At 47.6% G+C, this 14242-nt stretch overlaps 1 protein-coding gene across 2 annotated transcripts in view; it reads right to left on the reverse strand.

Annotated features, from left to right (window-relative positions):
- Positions 1 to 366: 366 nt before the first annotated feature.
- The window catches only part of BCL2 (BCL2 apoptosis regulator), a 176849-nt gene continuing 162973 nt past the window's right edge, over positions 367 to 14242 (reverse strand). For both annotated transcript variants that reach the window (XM_042962370.1, XM_042962369.1), the window contains one exon: positions 367 to 3415. In XM_042962370.1, coding sequence (XP_042818304.1) covers positions 3281 to 3415 — 135 coding nt within the window. In that variant the 3' untranslated portion in view covers positions 367 to 3280. The remainder of the gene's footprint in view (positions 3416 to 14242) is intronic.

A 14242-nucleotide genomic window follows, 5' to 3' on the forward strand; every position in this document is an offset into this window, starting at 1 on the left:
GGGGCAGAGGAAGGGGGAGAGAGAGAGAATCTTCAGCAGGCTCCATGCTCTGCATGGAGTGCAAGGTAGGGCTTGATCCCCGACCCTAGGATCATGACCTGAGCCGAAATCAAGAGTCGGATGCTCAACAAACTAAGCCACGCAGGCACGCCTGTCCTTGTGTTTTTGTTTTTGTTTTTGTTTTTGTTTTTTTTAGAGCCCTGGATCCCAATTCGGAAAATGTATGTGCTCTCTTTAACCCTGACCTTGGCCAACATATAAACCGGTAATTCAGGTGTGTATCCCTTTTCAACACAAGATAGGTGGGAACGGTTCTCTGTTGTCTGATCGCGAAATAATGGAGGCATTGAAGGAAAGAAGAAAAAATGACAAGTTGAGGCTTTTATATACGTCCATTGCTTCTAACATGTTTTTAAGAACAAGAAAAATGCAACAACTACTCTTAGAGCAAGTGAAGCCACGATACTATACGGTTTTGGGGGCAGGTGGCCAGGCACATTTACCATTAAAACCAGATACCAAAACCCCACAGCAAAAGAAAACCAGCCAGAAGTTAGCCCCCATGACCTTTTTTTTTTTTTATATATATACATCTTTAGAATACTCTTCAAATCCTCTTTGAACAATAACAACAACAACAACAACAACAACAACAAAAGACAGTCTTATATTAAAAATGTCCATGTTCTTCACTGTTAACTTCGAAAGCAGCTTGAAGGATTTCGCTATTTGGAGCATACTGCAAATTGACTCCACGAAAATGATCTTGGTAGGATAGCAGCACAGGATTTGATATTCCATACTCATCGCTTTTGACAATGTAAACCTTTCCGAAAATAGTATTTCGCTTAAAAATTAGACTCATTCAAAGGTCTGATCATCCGGTTCCCTGAGGCCTGCCAGGGAGGTCTGGCTTCATACCATGGGTTTCCTGCTTTCTCAGGGTGGCGCACAGGCATCACTGCATTTCAGGAAGAATCTGAAGGACAGCCATGGGACGGGCCCTGTGGAAGGAGGGCAGGAGCGCTCTGGATGGATCTGTGTCAAAACAGACCACGTAGAGCAACCCTCTAAAGATCAAACCAGCGTGGCCAGAATGTAATCCCCTGGTCATTTCCCATCTGGATTTTCAACTGAATGAATCTCATGGGGTTAACCAAACATGGATGTCGTCCTAACTAATATGAGTTAGATTCTGATTTGCCCAGGGACTAAGAAACCTTCAAGGAACAAGGTCAAAGGGACAAGAGATACGTCCTTCACAATAAACAATTCTGTTGACGTGGAAACGCACATAACTAGGTTGAAGCAATCTCCCTCAGTGGCCAGCACGCTCCAGGGGGTTTTCACGTCGCTGAGACCCAGGGATTCTCTCTCCTTATCAGAAATGCTTTTAAAGAATTGAGACAAAAACCCCAAATGGAAAGATGGTAATTTTTGCTAACAAATAGTGTAGAGGCCGTAACTAAATACAATTTTTAAAAAATGCTGAGATGCCATGTATTTCTTTAAAGCAGCTTTCAAAACATCAACCACAGCATTAAACATTGAACATAGTACATTCCGAAGTTAATACAGATAAATGGTATATAATGCAATAATGCCACATTTACTCCATAAATGTCTCAAAGCCGATTCTAAACTGGAAGAAAATATTTTCTAGTTTATTAGCTGGAGATTTCACTTCTTTACTACGTCTCTAGAGTTTTCACCACTGACATTTTTTTTTTTCTTTTTTTCTTTTTTAATGCCCCAGGAGGTACAGATAAATTCCCACATACCACACCTGGAACTTTTTTTTTTTTTTTCTCCCTCTGTCAGGTTTCCAAAAAAACCCCAAACTACAATGACAAGATAATGTTTTACATCGTAATCCCATAGACACAGGTCAGTTAATCCATGACACCTCGTTTCAACGCTTTCTTTAGGATTTACGACCTTCCCCAAAGTCATTTAAAGCCTGGCTTTCAACTGCGCAGCCAGCACGCATGCGCGGCGGCCACTCCGCACACGCGCTGCACCTGTCTCCTTCCCCCGGTTTCCTTTTGGTGGCGGCATGGCCACCTCCCTCTGCCGGGAAAGGCGCAGTGCCTCTGTTTCCTCCCCTCCACGGTGATCAACGTCTTAAGAGCCTCGGCTTCCAGGTTGCACGCTCCACGAGGGAAAAGGGCCCGACTGGAGGGCCCAGGGCCGCAGGCCCAGGCCGACTACTGTTCTTTCTTGACAGTGGGATTCTGAGCTCTGTCAGCTTCCAGACATTCGGAGACCACACTGCTCTGTTTAAAACCCTTGGAGCCGGCCAGCGAGTGCCCAGGCTCAGTTCCAGGACGGGGCCTCCGAGCTGGGGCAAGGCAGGGCTTCAGACTGTGGCCTCTTAGGGAAACGCAGGCACTTGTGGCGGCCTGATGCTTCTGGATAAGTCACCGAAACGTTCACTTCCTCGCATTCGGGAGGATTCGGTTTCATACACAGACAGAGCCAGTATTGGGGGTGGGGGGGAGAGTGTATCCAAAAATGTATGAATATGCACATCAGGGCTTAAGGTACTGGATGCTATTGGATAAATTGCTAAAATGCTTCTCGGCACAATTGGTAGCTTAAAAAAATACTTTCCTATGGTTTAACGGCATTTTCCCCATCACTGTCCTTCGCTGTGGAAATCTTGGTGGGTACCAAGTCCATCTGAAGTTCCCCAGTGTTTTCTCCCCACTGGGTCTGTACCATGTGAACCATATGCAAAGTGTGTTGTTCTTCGGGCCAGGAAGAATGGACTTCGCCGAGCGCCTTCCCTCTCTTAATATCGCAGCCCCCAGGGCAAAGAGATGCAAGGAAAATGAACACCTTCTTCCTAACTTCCAACAGCCGGCTTCTGGAACAGTCAAGTCCTTTGTCAGTTTGTTTGCTCTTCAGATGGTGAGTCAGTCCAGCCAACAACATGGAAAACAAATCCGTGTTTATAGGCACAGGAGAGCCAGGTGGAGCTGCCCAGGTGGGGCTTGGCAATTGGCGGTAGGGTTTCCAAAGACAGGAGGTTCAATGGGACTGTCTTAAATAAATAAATCTTTTTTTTTTTTTTCTTGAGAATGTAAAAAATAAATGGTATTTCCCTTTGGCAGTAAATAGCTGATTCGACGCTGAGCCCGAAAGCTGTTTTTGTTTTGTTTTAGGTTTTGTTTTTAAGAGACCACGGCTTCGTTTCATGGTACATCACTGGCGATGCATACACTTCTACTGCTTTAGTGAACCTTTTGCATATTTGTTTGTGGCAGGCCTTCTGACTTCACTTGTGGCCCAGATAGGCACCCAGGGTGATGCAAGCCCCCACCAGGGCCAGACTGAGCAGGGCCTTCAGGGACAGCCAGGAGAAATCAAACAGAGGCTGCATGCTGGGGCCGTACAGTTCCACAAAGGCATCCTGCGGGGAAGAGAAGGGGAGACAAAAGAAACAGAATTAGAGAGAGAGAGAGAGAGAGAGAGAGCACAGGGTGCCAGCCTACAGGGAGAGTGGCATCCAGCCAGAGGACCGGGGCACCTTCAGAAGGGCGTAGGGAAAAGTAAAACGCTCTTTCGGAGCGGTGATTCAGACCCACTCTTTTTACTTTCATTCGAGATGTTGTCGTGGAGATCCTGTTGACGGGCCAGGTACCACAGAGACACAGCAGTGAGTGATGTAGACTGAAGGTTCCTACTTCACCAAGCTTTTATCTAGTCGCGGGCCACAGACAGTAAACAAAATAAATGTATCCTAGAGTGTATTCGAGATTCCTAAGTGCTAAGGAGAAAAATAAAATGGCAAAGGCTGTTAGCAAATATCGGAGGCTTTGCAATTTTAGCTAGCATGGCCAATCCTAAAAATAATGAGAAACACTGAGTATGAGTCTGTTCCTTTCTTGAATGCTTGCTGTATGCTAGGCACTTGTAATAAATGTCTCAAATGCATCATTTGATTTATCCTTCATACCAATATTATGGAGTCATTTTACTTCTGTTCTGAAGAGGGGGGAAAAACTGGGGGAGGAGGGAGGAAACACAGAGGCTAAGGGGTTTGTCTAATCAATGGCAGCGACTGGATTCCAACCCAGAGGCGCACTGGTGCTCTTCGGTCTGCTGATGTCCTCTTACGGCTCACAGCCATCCGGACGGCATCTGTCCGGATGCTGGTGCGGTGGACACACACAGGGTGGCCTCCCTTGGTGGCATGCCTAGGCTCCAAAGTAACAGAGTTCTCCCTGGGTAAAAAAATTGTCACGGGGTTTCTTTCGGGAGAGGCCGGGCTGGATGACCACCACCCTGCATTTAACTCGAGTTGTGCACGTTGCAAAGCGCGTGGTCACTTCTGGTCAGTTCGTTACGCGTCACTGCAGACCCAGGTCCCTGAGAAAAGAAGACGACTCCTATCTTCCCTTCCTATTGCTGCATCTAAGTCGGGTCTGCAGTACGTCATAACGACATTCTCTGGATTGTTTCACACTGGATCAACCACTCGATGCTCATTTCTCAGATTTGTCGGGGGACATTTGTTGGACCCAATGAGTATTTGGACAACTCTCTTAATATATCTGAATGTATAAAACGGTAAGAGAAATTCTTTTTGCTTGGTGTGATTTATTCAGACATGAAGAGAACAAGACATAGTTCCACATTACTCCCAATAACGTGGCATCACAGCACACGATCTCATCACGTGAGACGGTAACATGCCAACGCTTCTGGCTTTGCCGGGTGGAGGTGCCTGTGACAATGTTCAGTGTTTCTATCTGTGAAGGGCAAATACTGCACGGAGGAACCAGGTACCAGCTTTGTCTCTCCAGTGCCGTTCATGGTTTTGATACACGTAGGTGTTTATGAGTATTTGTTCAACTAGCACTTGAAGTTTTCTGAATTCAATCACTGGTTCGAGTTTGGTCTCTGGCCCAATGCTTCACCAGATGCTTACCCTGCCTACTTGAAATTATTCCCTCTGTTTGTAACAACCTTTGGGAATCTTAGGAGTAGTCCTGAAGGTGAGAGTTTAAGGCATCATTGGGGGGAAATTCCCATGTTATTAAATATAGATTTCCATGGTTATTCTTCATGACTGTATAGTATTCCTTTGCATATATGCTGTACTTGATTTAACCGGTTATCTATTTGAAACTTTTGCGGTCGTAAACGATATTATGATACATTTTTGTTCATAAGTTCCTGTCTACTTGTTCAGTTGCTTTTGGGGGACAGATTCCTAGAAGTGAACCCAGTTGATCCGTCATCAAAATCGCCCCCCACAGGCACAAAGGTTTTGTGATGAGGCACTCCCACTCCCTCCCTGGTTGCCCAGTGATCGGCAACACCATTCACGGAAGTCAGAGAAGGGTTTAGGGCAGTGGTTCTCAAGTGAGTAATCTTGCTCCCCAGGGGACATTAGGCAATGTCTGGAGACATTTTTGGTAGGGGTGCTCCTGGCACCTAGTGGGGAGAAGCCAGGGACACTGTGCGCCATCTTATAACGCACAGGACAGTCCCCACCATAAAGAATCACCCGCCCATTCTTCACGTGGGTGAAGGGTTAGGAGAAACTCTGATCACGGACCACAGAAAACCTAATGGTCCATTTAGCGTGTCAACAGCTTGGGTCAGATTAACACAAGATGAGTTAGTTAGCCTTAGACAAGTGACTGGTCCCCAGCAAGTGGGTGCACTGTACTTTCAGGTGCACTAGATTAACTGCTACCAGGAGAGGGCGCAAGGGTTTTCTTCTTTTCTGCTCTATTGTTGGCATTTTCTAAGTTGGAGCCTTAGAAAAGCAAGGCAAGAGACATAAATGAAATACGTGTTTAGTGTTCTTAGCACAAAGCTGAAGTAACGATCACGAATGCTTGTTAAGGAACATACCTTCCCTGTATATAATCAGGGATAAATGGGGCAGGAAGGGGTCAGGACAGATTTATGAGCAGGAGAAACTCTGCTTCTTGTAAAGTGCATCCCAGGATCCCACAGACACAGCTGCAAACACCTAACAGCCCACCCTTCCATGCTGCTCTCGCTGAGGGATGGGCAGGCTGGAACCTCCCAGATGACGCCTGGCAGCCTTCAGGGCCCGGCCCTGGGCTGTGTACAATGTGGCTTGACATGGAGAGGGTCCATGGTTGGGTCCAGCCTTCCTCTAGTTACCAATGGGGTTTTCCTTGGCAGAATATGAAACAGACTAAGCCCCTTGCTCTCTGACCTTTCTGGCGGCAGAGCCATCCCGAGAATGTGGGGGAAGCGGAGACAAACTGGGGCTGGCATCTTCTCCCTGTTTGCCTGGTGCACGCTACTGATACCAGGGAGCAGAAGAAATGCCCCTCCAAATATCCCTACCTCTCTGGGGCTGAACGATTCCCTCTCCCGACCACCATCCCCTCGTGTAAATAACCGTGCTTCTAATGGACCTAATGGGCCATTTCTGATGTGCATTATAAAGAAATGCATAATTTCTAGAGTGGGATGAGCCACAGTAGCATCTCTTGACCCAAAGAATAAACACTGAGTCGCTGACTCAGCCCCAGGTGACTGGGAATGGCTCTCAACTTAGGGGAGAAGGTCTGGGTGAAATCCCGGTTTTGACATTTTATTGCTTATGACCTTGAACAAATTATCCAGCCCCGGGCCTCATTTATTTCACCCATAGAGTTGGTTGTTGTGAAGATTAACACAGGCGACTCAAAGCCACTTGCAAACATGGCCTCGAATGTGAACAAGTGGCCGTATTAACTTGTTTGCTAGTCTGCCCTCTTGCAAACCTGCTCTGCCCTTCAGAGTGTCTACTGAGCCCGCCATTTCACAGGAGCAATCTACTAGCTCCCTCCAAGGAGTCAGCTTTTGGTTCCGGAGATGCTTGGTCATCTCTATAGAAGTAAGGAGTTAAAATGTACAAATAGGCACATGACGTGTTCCGGTCAAAGATGGGAGGTGATAATACGCTGGCCCTCTATACTTCCTCAGAAATTATTAGGTCAGGGTGTGGGGCTGGGGGGCATCATTTGACCCCCACGACTGGATCCGGCCCCCAAGGTTTGCCCACCTCCGATTGCAAAGGGCAAAGCAGACCCATACTTTCAGGACTGAAGGTCCCACAAGCTACTTTTATAGAAAGTCTTCTTGCTTTTTCAAACATCCTGATTAGGGCGATTTCCGAAGTCTGTTTGAACAGTCTGTCATTATTTGTTTAAGGTTGAAAGCTGTTTTAAATAAACACATGCTCATTTTATGTATTAAAAGCAACAAAGAGGGAAAAAGAAAACCTGAGGCATCGTCACGTGATGTGGACAAAGTCTCCGTCTGTGCACTTCGGGGTCACCACAACAACTGTTGCTCAGGTCCGGACTGGGGCGGGGGCACCGCCAGATTTCAGAGATGTGTGTGGCAGGTTCCGAGGTGAGTAGCCTTTCTCCTTCAGTTGACCCTCCCCTCAGAGAGGACACGAGCAGGGTCCCAGCTCTGGGTGCTCTTTTGTAGACCGCTTCTCCACCAGCTTCAAATTCAGAGGCCACAGATGGTCTGAGTCTGAGCTCCACCCAGAGCTGGCCCACCAGGGCGGAAGGCCAGACTTCCGACCCCAGACCCCTGCTGCACAGTTGGAAGTAAGCCAGGAGGGTGTGGGCAGGAGCAGATCATACTCAAGACTCCAAGCAAGGGGACCGCAAAAGTGTCCTCAGCCCTCCTGCATTTTGACTGGTCGTGGGGTCATGGGACCTCTCCCACCTGATTCTTTATCTCTCTCCATCTCTCTGTCTCTCCGTCTCTCTCACACCCACCCTTCCCTTGAGGCAACTCTCCAAATTTTCCTTTTCCCTCCAGTACCCTTCAAGACGTTTCATTTAAATCTGATTCCAAATAAAATGATATTAAGATACAGAGGAGTCAGATTGGCAAAAACCGAAAAAAACACAGTTCTACTGAAGAGGGTGGGGTGGGGGCTGGGGGTGGGAGCCCCGGATAGTCTTACACGATTGATGGACCCCCCAGGTAAAGATAATTGTATTTGTAGTTGGCAATGCATATCAGAAGTTTTAAAAATATTATCCTTTTGTTATGAATCCTACCCCTAGCTATTCATCTTTAAAAAATAATAAAATGCACAGGTTGGTTATGACAGGTAAAACGTAAAAAGAACTGAAATGTCTGAAAATATGATTGGTTAGGTAAACTTATGGCACATCCATACAATGGAATAATGTTCAGCCATTAAAAATTGAACTCTGTATTTACTGGCAAGGAAAGATGTTCCCAACATAGTTTGGAGTGAAACAAGTAACAGCTAAACCAACGTCTGCAAGTTCGGGCCTGACTCGTGGTGGTTTGCAGATCTCCTTAAACACTGGAAAAAAATTTTTTTTTAAGATTTTATTTTTAAGTAATCTCCACATGCAGCGTGGGGCTCGAACTCATGACCCCGAGATCAAAAGTCATGTGCTCTGCCGACTGAGCCAGCCAGGTGCCTCAGGGAAAATTTAATATGGCCTGGTTGGATATGAACAAATTAGAAATTCAGCTACATCCCACAGTCTTTGAGCTGACTGTGGATATAGACATTCTATGGTCATGGGCGATCCTAAGGGGGAAAGTCGTCCTGCCCTCAACAAGCTTCCAATCCAGTGAGGGATGATGTCTTTATGTGCACATCTGAAGTCAATGAAACCAAAGCATGCTGCCATTTTGTATCCTGCACAGAGCAGACGGTCCTGTCAGCAGTAAGAGGAAAGTAAAAAGGAAATCAGATAGTGCCGACAGGAAATCGAACACTGCTATAGAATGTCTTTGATAGTTTCTATTTTTCATGGCTTTATAATGTTGTCTCCAGGGGACACCCTTCTTCATGACAGCCTGCAAGTTAGGGAAGGAAAAGGAAAAGAAAAAGGTGAACCCTAGTAATGGCAAAACCTTGAGTTGAAAGGAACCTCCAAGGAAGTTCAGATCTGCACTGGTATAACAATGCCAAGTAAAGACATCAGCCCTTTTGTTTGTAGATGAGGCAAATGAAACCTAGACAGATACAGTAGATTACTTACCGTATGCACTGGTAAGCAGATACGAGGCGGTGGAGGAGGGTAGAAGCTGGGTTTATTATCTCCTGCGCTTAACGGGTCAGAACATTGGCCAGCAGTGGGTTCATCTGCCTCCCGGAGCACCTCTTCCCTGCCTCCTTCAACATGCTTCCTCCCATCCCCGACCTTCCTCTGTGTCCAACCCTGACTCCATTCCACAGCAGCCTCACCCCTTCCAAGTGTTCCTGAAGTAAGTTACCCAACAATGCAGACCACTGCTGCTCTAAATTCACGGTCTTCAGACTCGGTGAGTTTTTTTTTTTTTTTTTAATTTTTAAAAATATTGATTTACTTTTGAGAGAGAGACAGAACGTGATATGGGGAGGGGCAGAGAGAGAGGGAGATACAGAATCCGAAGCAAGCTCCAGGCTCTGAGCTATCAGCACAGAGCCTGACTCAGGGCTCAAACTCACAAACCATGAGATCAAGAACTGAGCTGAAGTTGGCCTCTTAACCGACTGAGCCACTCAGGTGCTCCCAGACTCAGTGAGTTCTTGAAACCACTCAGCCCTCCTTTACCCTGGGTCAGATCTTTTCTCTGTTCCTTTCCATGACCATTCTGAATAGCTACCACTTTTCTTAAGTGTTCTTACCTCTTAGCAACTGATGTTCACCTCTTCTTCTCCTAGAAAATTGGGGCCGCTGGGCAAGAATTACCAAGGCTTCCTGTCCTGGCCCACCCACTGATTACAACCCTATCTGTCCTTCCCTGTGCTTTCCCACGCTGCACCCTGATTCCAATGTTTCCCATGGTTTTTGGAACCTTTCTCCATCTACTGTCCATGCTCTCAACTACAATTTCACCCCCATCATTACTTCTGTCTCTTTTTCCTTGGCATATAAACATTCAGATCTCCTCAAAATGCCCAGGCTGACGCTGTTCTACTTTAACCATAATCTTCTCTCTCCTGGCCTTCCTGGATAAGCAACTAAACCCACCCTCATTTGCTGCCTTCTTGCCCACATTTTTAATCCACTCAGCCTGGCTGCTTCCCTCATTGTGCCTCTGAAAACACCCTCCAGAGTCCATCAATACCCTCCCTGTGGCTAAATCCACTGGATGATTCTCAGGTTGCATCTACTGAGTACTTTCACACTCTGGACACAGAGACCACTGAAAATCTTTGCATCCTGGAGAATTTCCTCTCTGCCATGATTCTTCATGGGCACCTCCTCCTCTGCCTACCCTGATAGGTACTCAGTGCTCCCTGGGCTTCGGTCTGGACTATCTTCTCTCTTTGACTAATCTCCTTCACTCTCACGGTCTTTTTTTTTTTTTTTTTTTTTAAGTTTATTTATTTATTTTGAGAGAGAGAGAGAGCACGAGTCGGGGAGGGAGAGAGAGAGACAGACAGAGAGAGAGACAGACAGACAGACAGAATCCCAAGAAGACTCTGTGCCATCAGTGCAGAACCCACAAACGGTGAGATCATGACCTGAGCTGAGATCAGGAGTCTGACACTTAACCAACTGAGCCACACAGGCGTCCCCACTGTCATGCTCTTAAATACCATCCCTCTGATGCTGTCTCAGAAATCTTTATACCCAGACCCACCTACTCCTCGGCCTAGCAGATTCCTATTCCAGTGGCCTTCTGTGATGCCCCACTAGAAGTAACAATGCAACCTAGCCTGTCCCCAACTGGAATTATCACAGCCCCCTCAAGCAAGCCTGTCTCTTTTCCTGCCTTCTGCATGCCTGTGCTTCAAGTAAACCTACCCTCTCAGTGTCCCCTAGAGGTTTTCCTCCTTCTCACCCCCTCACCAATTCATTGGTGAAGCCCACAGTCTGAGGCTGGGTTCCCCAAGAAGCAGACTTCCCAAGAAGTCTTCCTCAAGAAGAAGATTTGAGTGTTGGCAGTTTATCTGGGAGACGATCCCAGAAAACTAGAAGGGGAGTGGGAAAGCAGCCATGAAATTACCTTATCAAGCAGGTAACTGCTATTGGCCCTGGAAGCTTAATCCTGCCGGGAAAACTGGGGGCAGAACATATCCCACTAATGGGCGAGGGAGCTGGGGTATTTGTACGCCGTCTCCTTCCATTCACTGGCTGAGGATTGCTCCAGTGAAGGAGTCAATACCCCAGCACTTTAGGCCAGTTGTGTACACAGACAGGTGGGTTCTAGAAGCCAGAGAAAGCCCTCGCAGGAAGAGCTGTACATGCCGTATCTCATCGCTGGAGGCCAAGCTAGGAGCCCCAAACTAGTGGTAAGGTCCAGGGGATCAGACAGGGCCAGTATATGCACCACCAATTTGACCACCTACACACTTCTCTATCCTCATTACTTTCTCTCCCCAGGATTACCGTTATCATTTCCCATCTGGTCTCTCGGCGCCAGCCTTGTGCTCTGCTCTTCTGTCTCCTCTCTGTTTTGCCCCCAGAATGATCTATTCAGAATCAAACCTGTCACATTCACGCTTAGGTCTAAAATCCTTACCATGCACCTGAGGCTCTCGATATTCTGACCCCAGCCTAGCTCTTCTGCTCCGCTTCTGCCTTGTAAACTACCTTTGGTTCATTCAAGGATTCAGTGCAATCATTTCCTCTAATCCCCTAGGTTGAGCTAAATAATCCTCAACTATTCCTGGTTCACTGGATAATCTGAGGACGATCTATTTACATGTCTGTCTTCCCCCATTCAACCATTAGCACCTGGAGGTGCAGGGACCACATCTTCTTTATCTTTGGATCCCTGGAGCCTCTGTCTGTCATCTATTAAGCGCTCAGCAAATGTTTCTGGAACTGAAGTAATGGGTTTCTTTCACTGTAGAGCAGGTTTTCCAAACGTATCTTAATAGATGATATTTTTAAAAGGGCGGTGTTCAAAGAACTAACAAATGGCAGGCTGAAACAAAATCCAGTGCTTCCCCCCGCCCCCCCAGGCCCCACAACAGTATCTGGCATCATCCTGTGAGGGGTGATGTTCAACCAGACCCTAAGTCAGCATTGGATCTGACTGGTCCGCGTCTGTTCCATTATCGGTCGTTAAATATTTTGAATAACATCCCTAGCTGTGTGCCTTGAGTCTCCAAGACAGGGATAAGGTGTGCAGCATTCTCCAAACTCATTTGACCATTGATTCCTCTGTCAGGGAGATTCCTGCTGTGTTACGAAGGCACGCTTTGGAAATGCTGCCTGGAGGTAAAGAAGCAATAATCCTGGACGCTGGCAAGAGAGGCAGGTTGGGGCCTGTTGTACAGGATTGGAGGGGGGATGCTCAAAGGTCCCGAGCTGTTGGTGGACATCTAGGAGAACATAAAACCCCCCGCGGTAACAAGCTTGCATTCCACTAAGTGGTATGAGCTCGTTCCCGATTCCCGATTCCCGATTCAGTCCGCAGAGCCATCGCGAGGCGAGAGTGAAGATGGTGGGACAAAGAGAAAGAAGGAAGCGAGGGGGGGCGGGGAGCACAGCAGACACGAGAGCTCTCCCTGAAGCCAAGGAGGCGGTCATTCTCTGGACTCCAACTTTGGCTGCGATCAAAAGGGGAAGCAAGCTGTCCCGGGGTTCTGTGAGTGGTGGCCCGCAGAGCACACGCGAGGAAGTGAGGACTTTTTCTACCTGAATAAAGCAGCTGGTGAGGAAGTGACTCCATTTCCCCCTTATCATGGGCTCGGCAGGATTTCCTCTGCAGCCACTTTGTGCTGAATGAGTCTTGAGGGTTCCGTCTCCAGATCAGAGCTGCTTTGGCAGTGGCCAGCTTCGGTCCCCTATAGCTCTTCCTCCCTCACCCGCCTTGACTCCCAAAATATTCATTCCGGGTTTGGGGGAAAAGGAAAGGGAACAAAACACCCAACCACCATGGAGCACAGAGCTGAAGGACACACAGCTGTCTGCTTGAGAAACTCAAGCACGACTCATGCAGTGACTCCATCTCCCAGGCTTGCAGCCCCCCCAAAGCCATCTGCAGTGAGTGGGGCTTGATCTTGGAGAGACCCTGTGTCAGGGAGGAGGGGCCGGCTGAATCCCAGGCCAACGCCATAAAAATGAAACCTAATCTAAGTGTCATGTGGACGTAACTAGAAACCTGCTAGAGAAATGGCAGGAGATGAAAAACCCAAACAAAACAAAAAACAAAACTTGCCCGCCTCCCCAAGTTGGTCTAGGGCAGTTTTGGTGTATTTTGTGATGCAAATTGAGCTGAGGATGCAAATCAGGCAGGGGCCCTCAGGAACTAGGGAGGGCAGAAAATGAGAAGCCCAAAAGGTTCCTTGTTTCCTGAGCAGGGCACAGAATGAAAATAATTTGCAAAGGAGTCTGATGTGCTGGGGATCCTGTAGCCACGGAGCCAGGTTCCGGGATGCCTGGTATGTCCACCTGCTGGAGGAGACGGGAGCTCGCCGTTCGTCGGGTCGCCCAGGTTCCGCTCGCCTACCTGCCATCCGGGCTGGGGTAGGAGATGCTATCAGGAGTGAGGCACACAGACAAACCCCCGGGTACCAGCTATGCAAATTCTGCAGGGAGAGGGTACCCAGCCACCTGTGGGCTTAGGTCCCTCCTACCAGGAGGTGCGAACAGCTCAGGACTTCAGAAGACTGTAGGTGGAGACGGGCAAGGCAATGCCTCTAGAGCGAAATGCGCTAAATATATGTTAATAATCCTGCCGGTTGGTTCATTGTGTTTGCATAGTACACCAAAAGGGGGGAGATTAAAGGCCATGTCTACACTAGAACTGGAAATCTCATCTTCAGGCTGCTTATTCATTCACAAAGCAAACATTTTTGTAAGGTGCTGAGGGGTCTAGAAGCCAAATAAGACACAGGCCCTGCCCTGTAAGTCTCACTCGATCTTCTGTGTGTGTGTGTGTGTGTGTGTGTGTGTGTGTGTGTATACATACATATATTCTCCTGCATTAACAGTAGCCTTAATGGGCACGAGCGTTTTCTCGATACATCCAAAGCACTTTGTGTGTGTGTAGACGCATTTATCCTGAAGTGCTCCGGGGAAGAGAGAAGAGACACTTTGCTGTTGTCCTCACTGTTAGCCGAGCCCGCCTAGTCCCCAAGAAGGGTGCCTTCTGCAGGACCCTACCGGAGCAGAGGCCATAGTAATCTGCCTTGCAGCATTTTGGCTTTAAAAGAAAGTTCTTCATTTTTCTTCCTTACCTTCCTCATTCCACTGCCCTCTTTGGCTAGAAGTCTCTGAGCGCCCTGCATTTTCTGGCACCTGGCCCCTTT

This window comes from Panthera tigris, chromosome D3 (genome assembly GCF_018350195.1).
Source record: "Panthera tigris isolate Pti1 chromosome D3, P.tigris_Pti1_mat1.1, whole genome shotgun sequence".
NCBI classification, from domain to species: domain Eukaryota; kingdom Metazoa; phylum Chordata; class Mammalia; order Carnivora; family Felidae; genus Panthera; species Panthera tigris.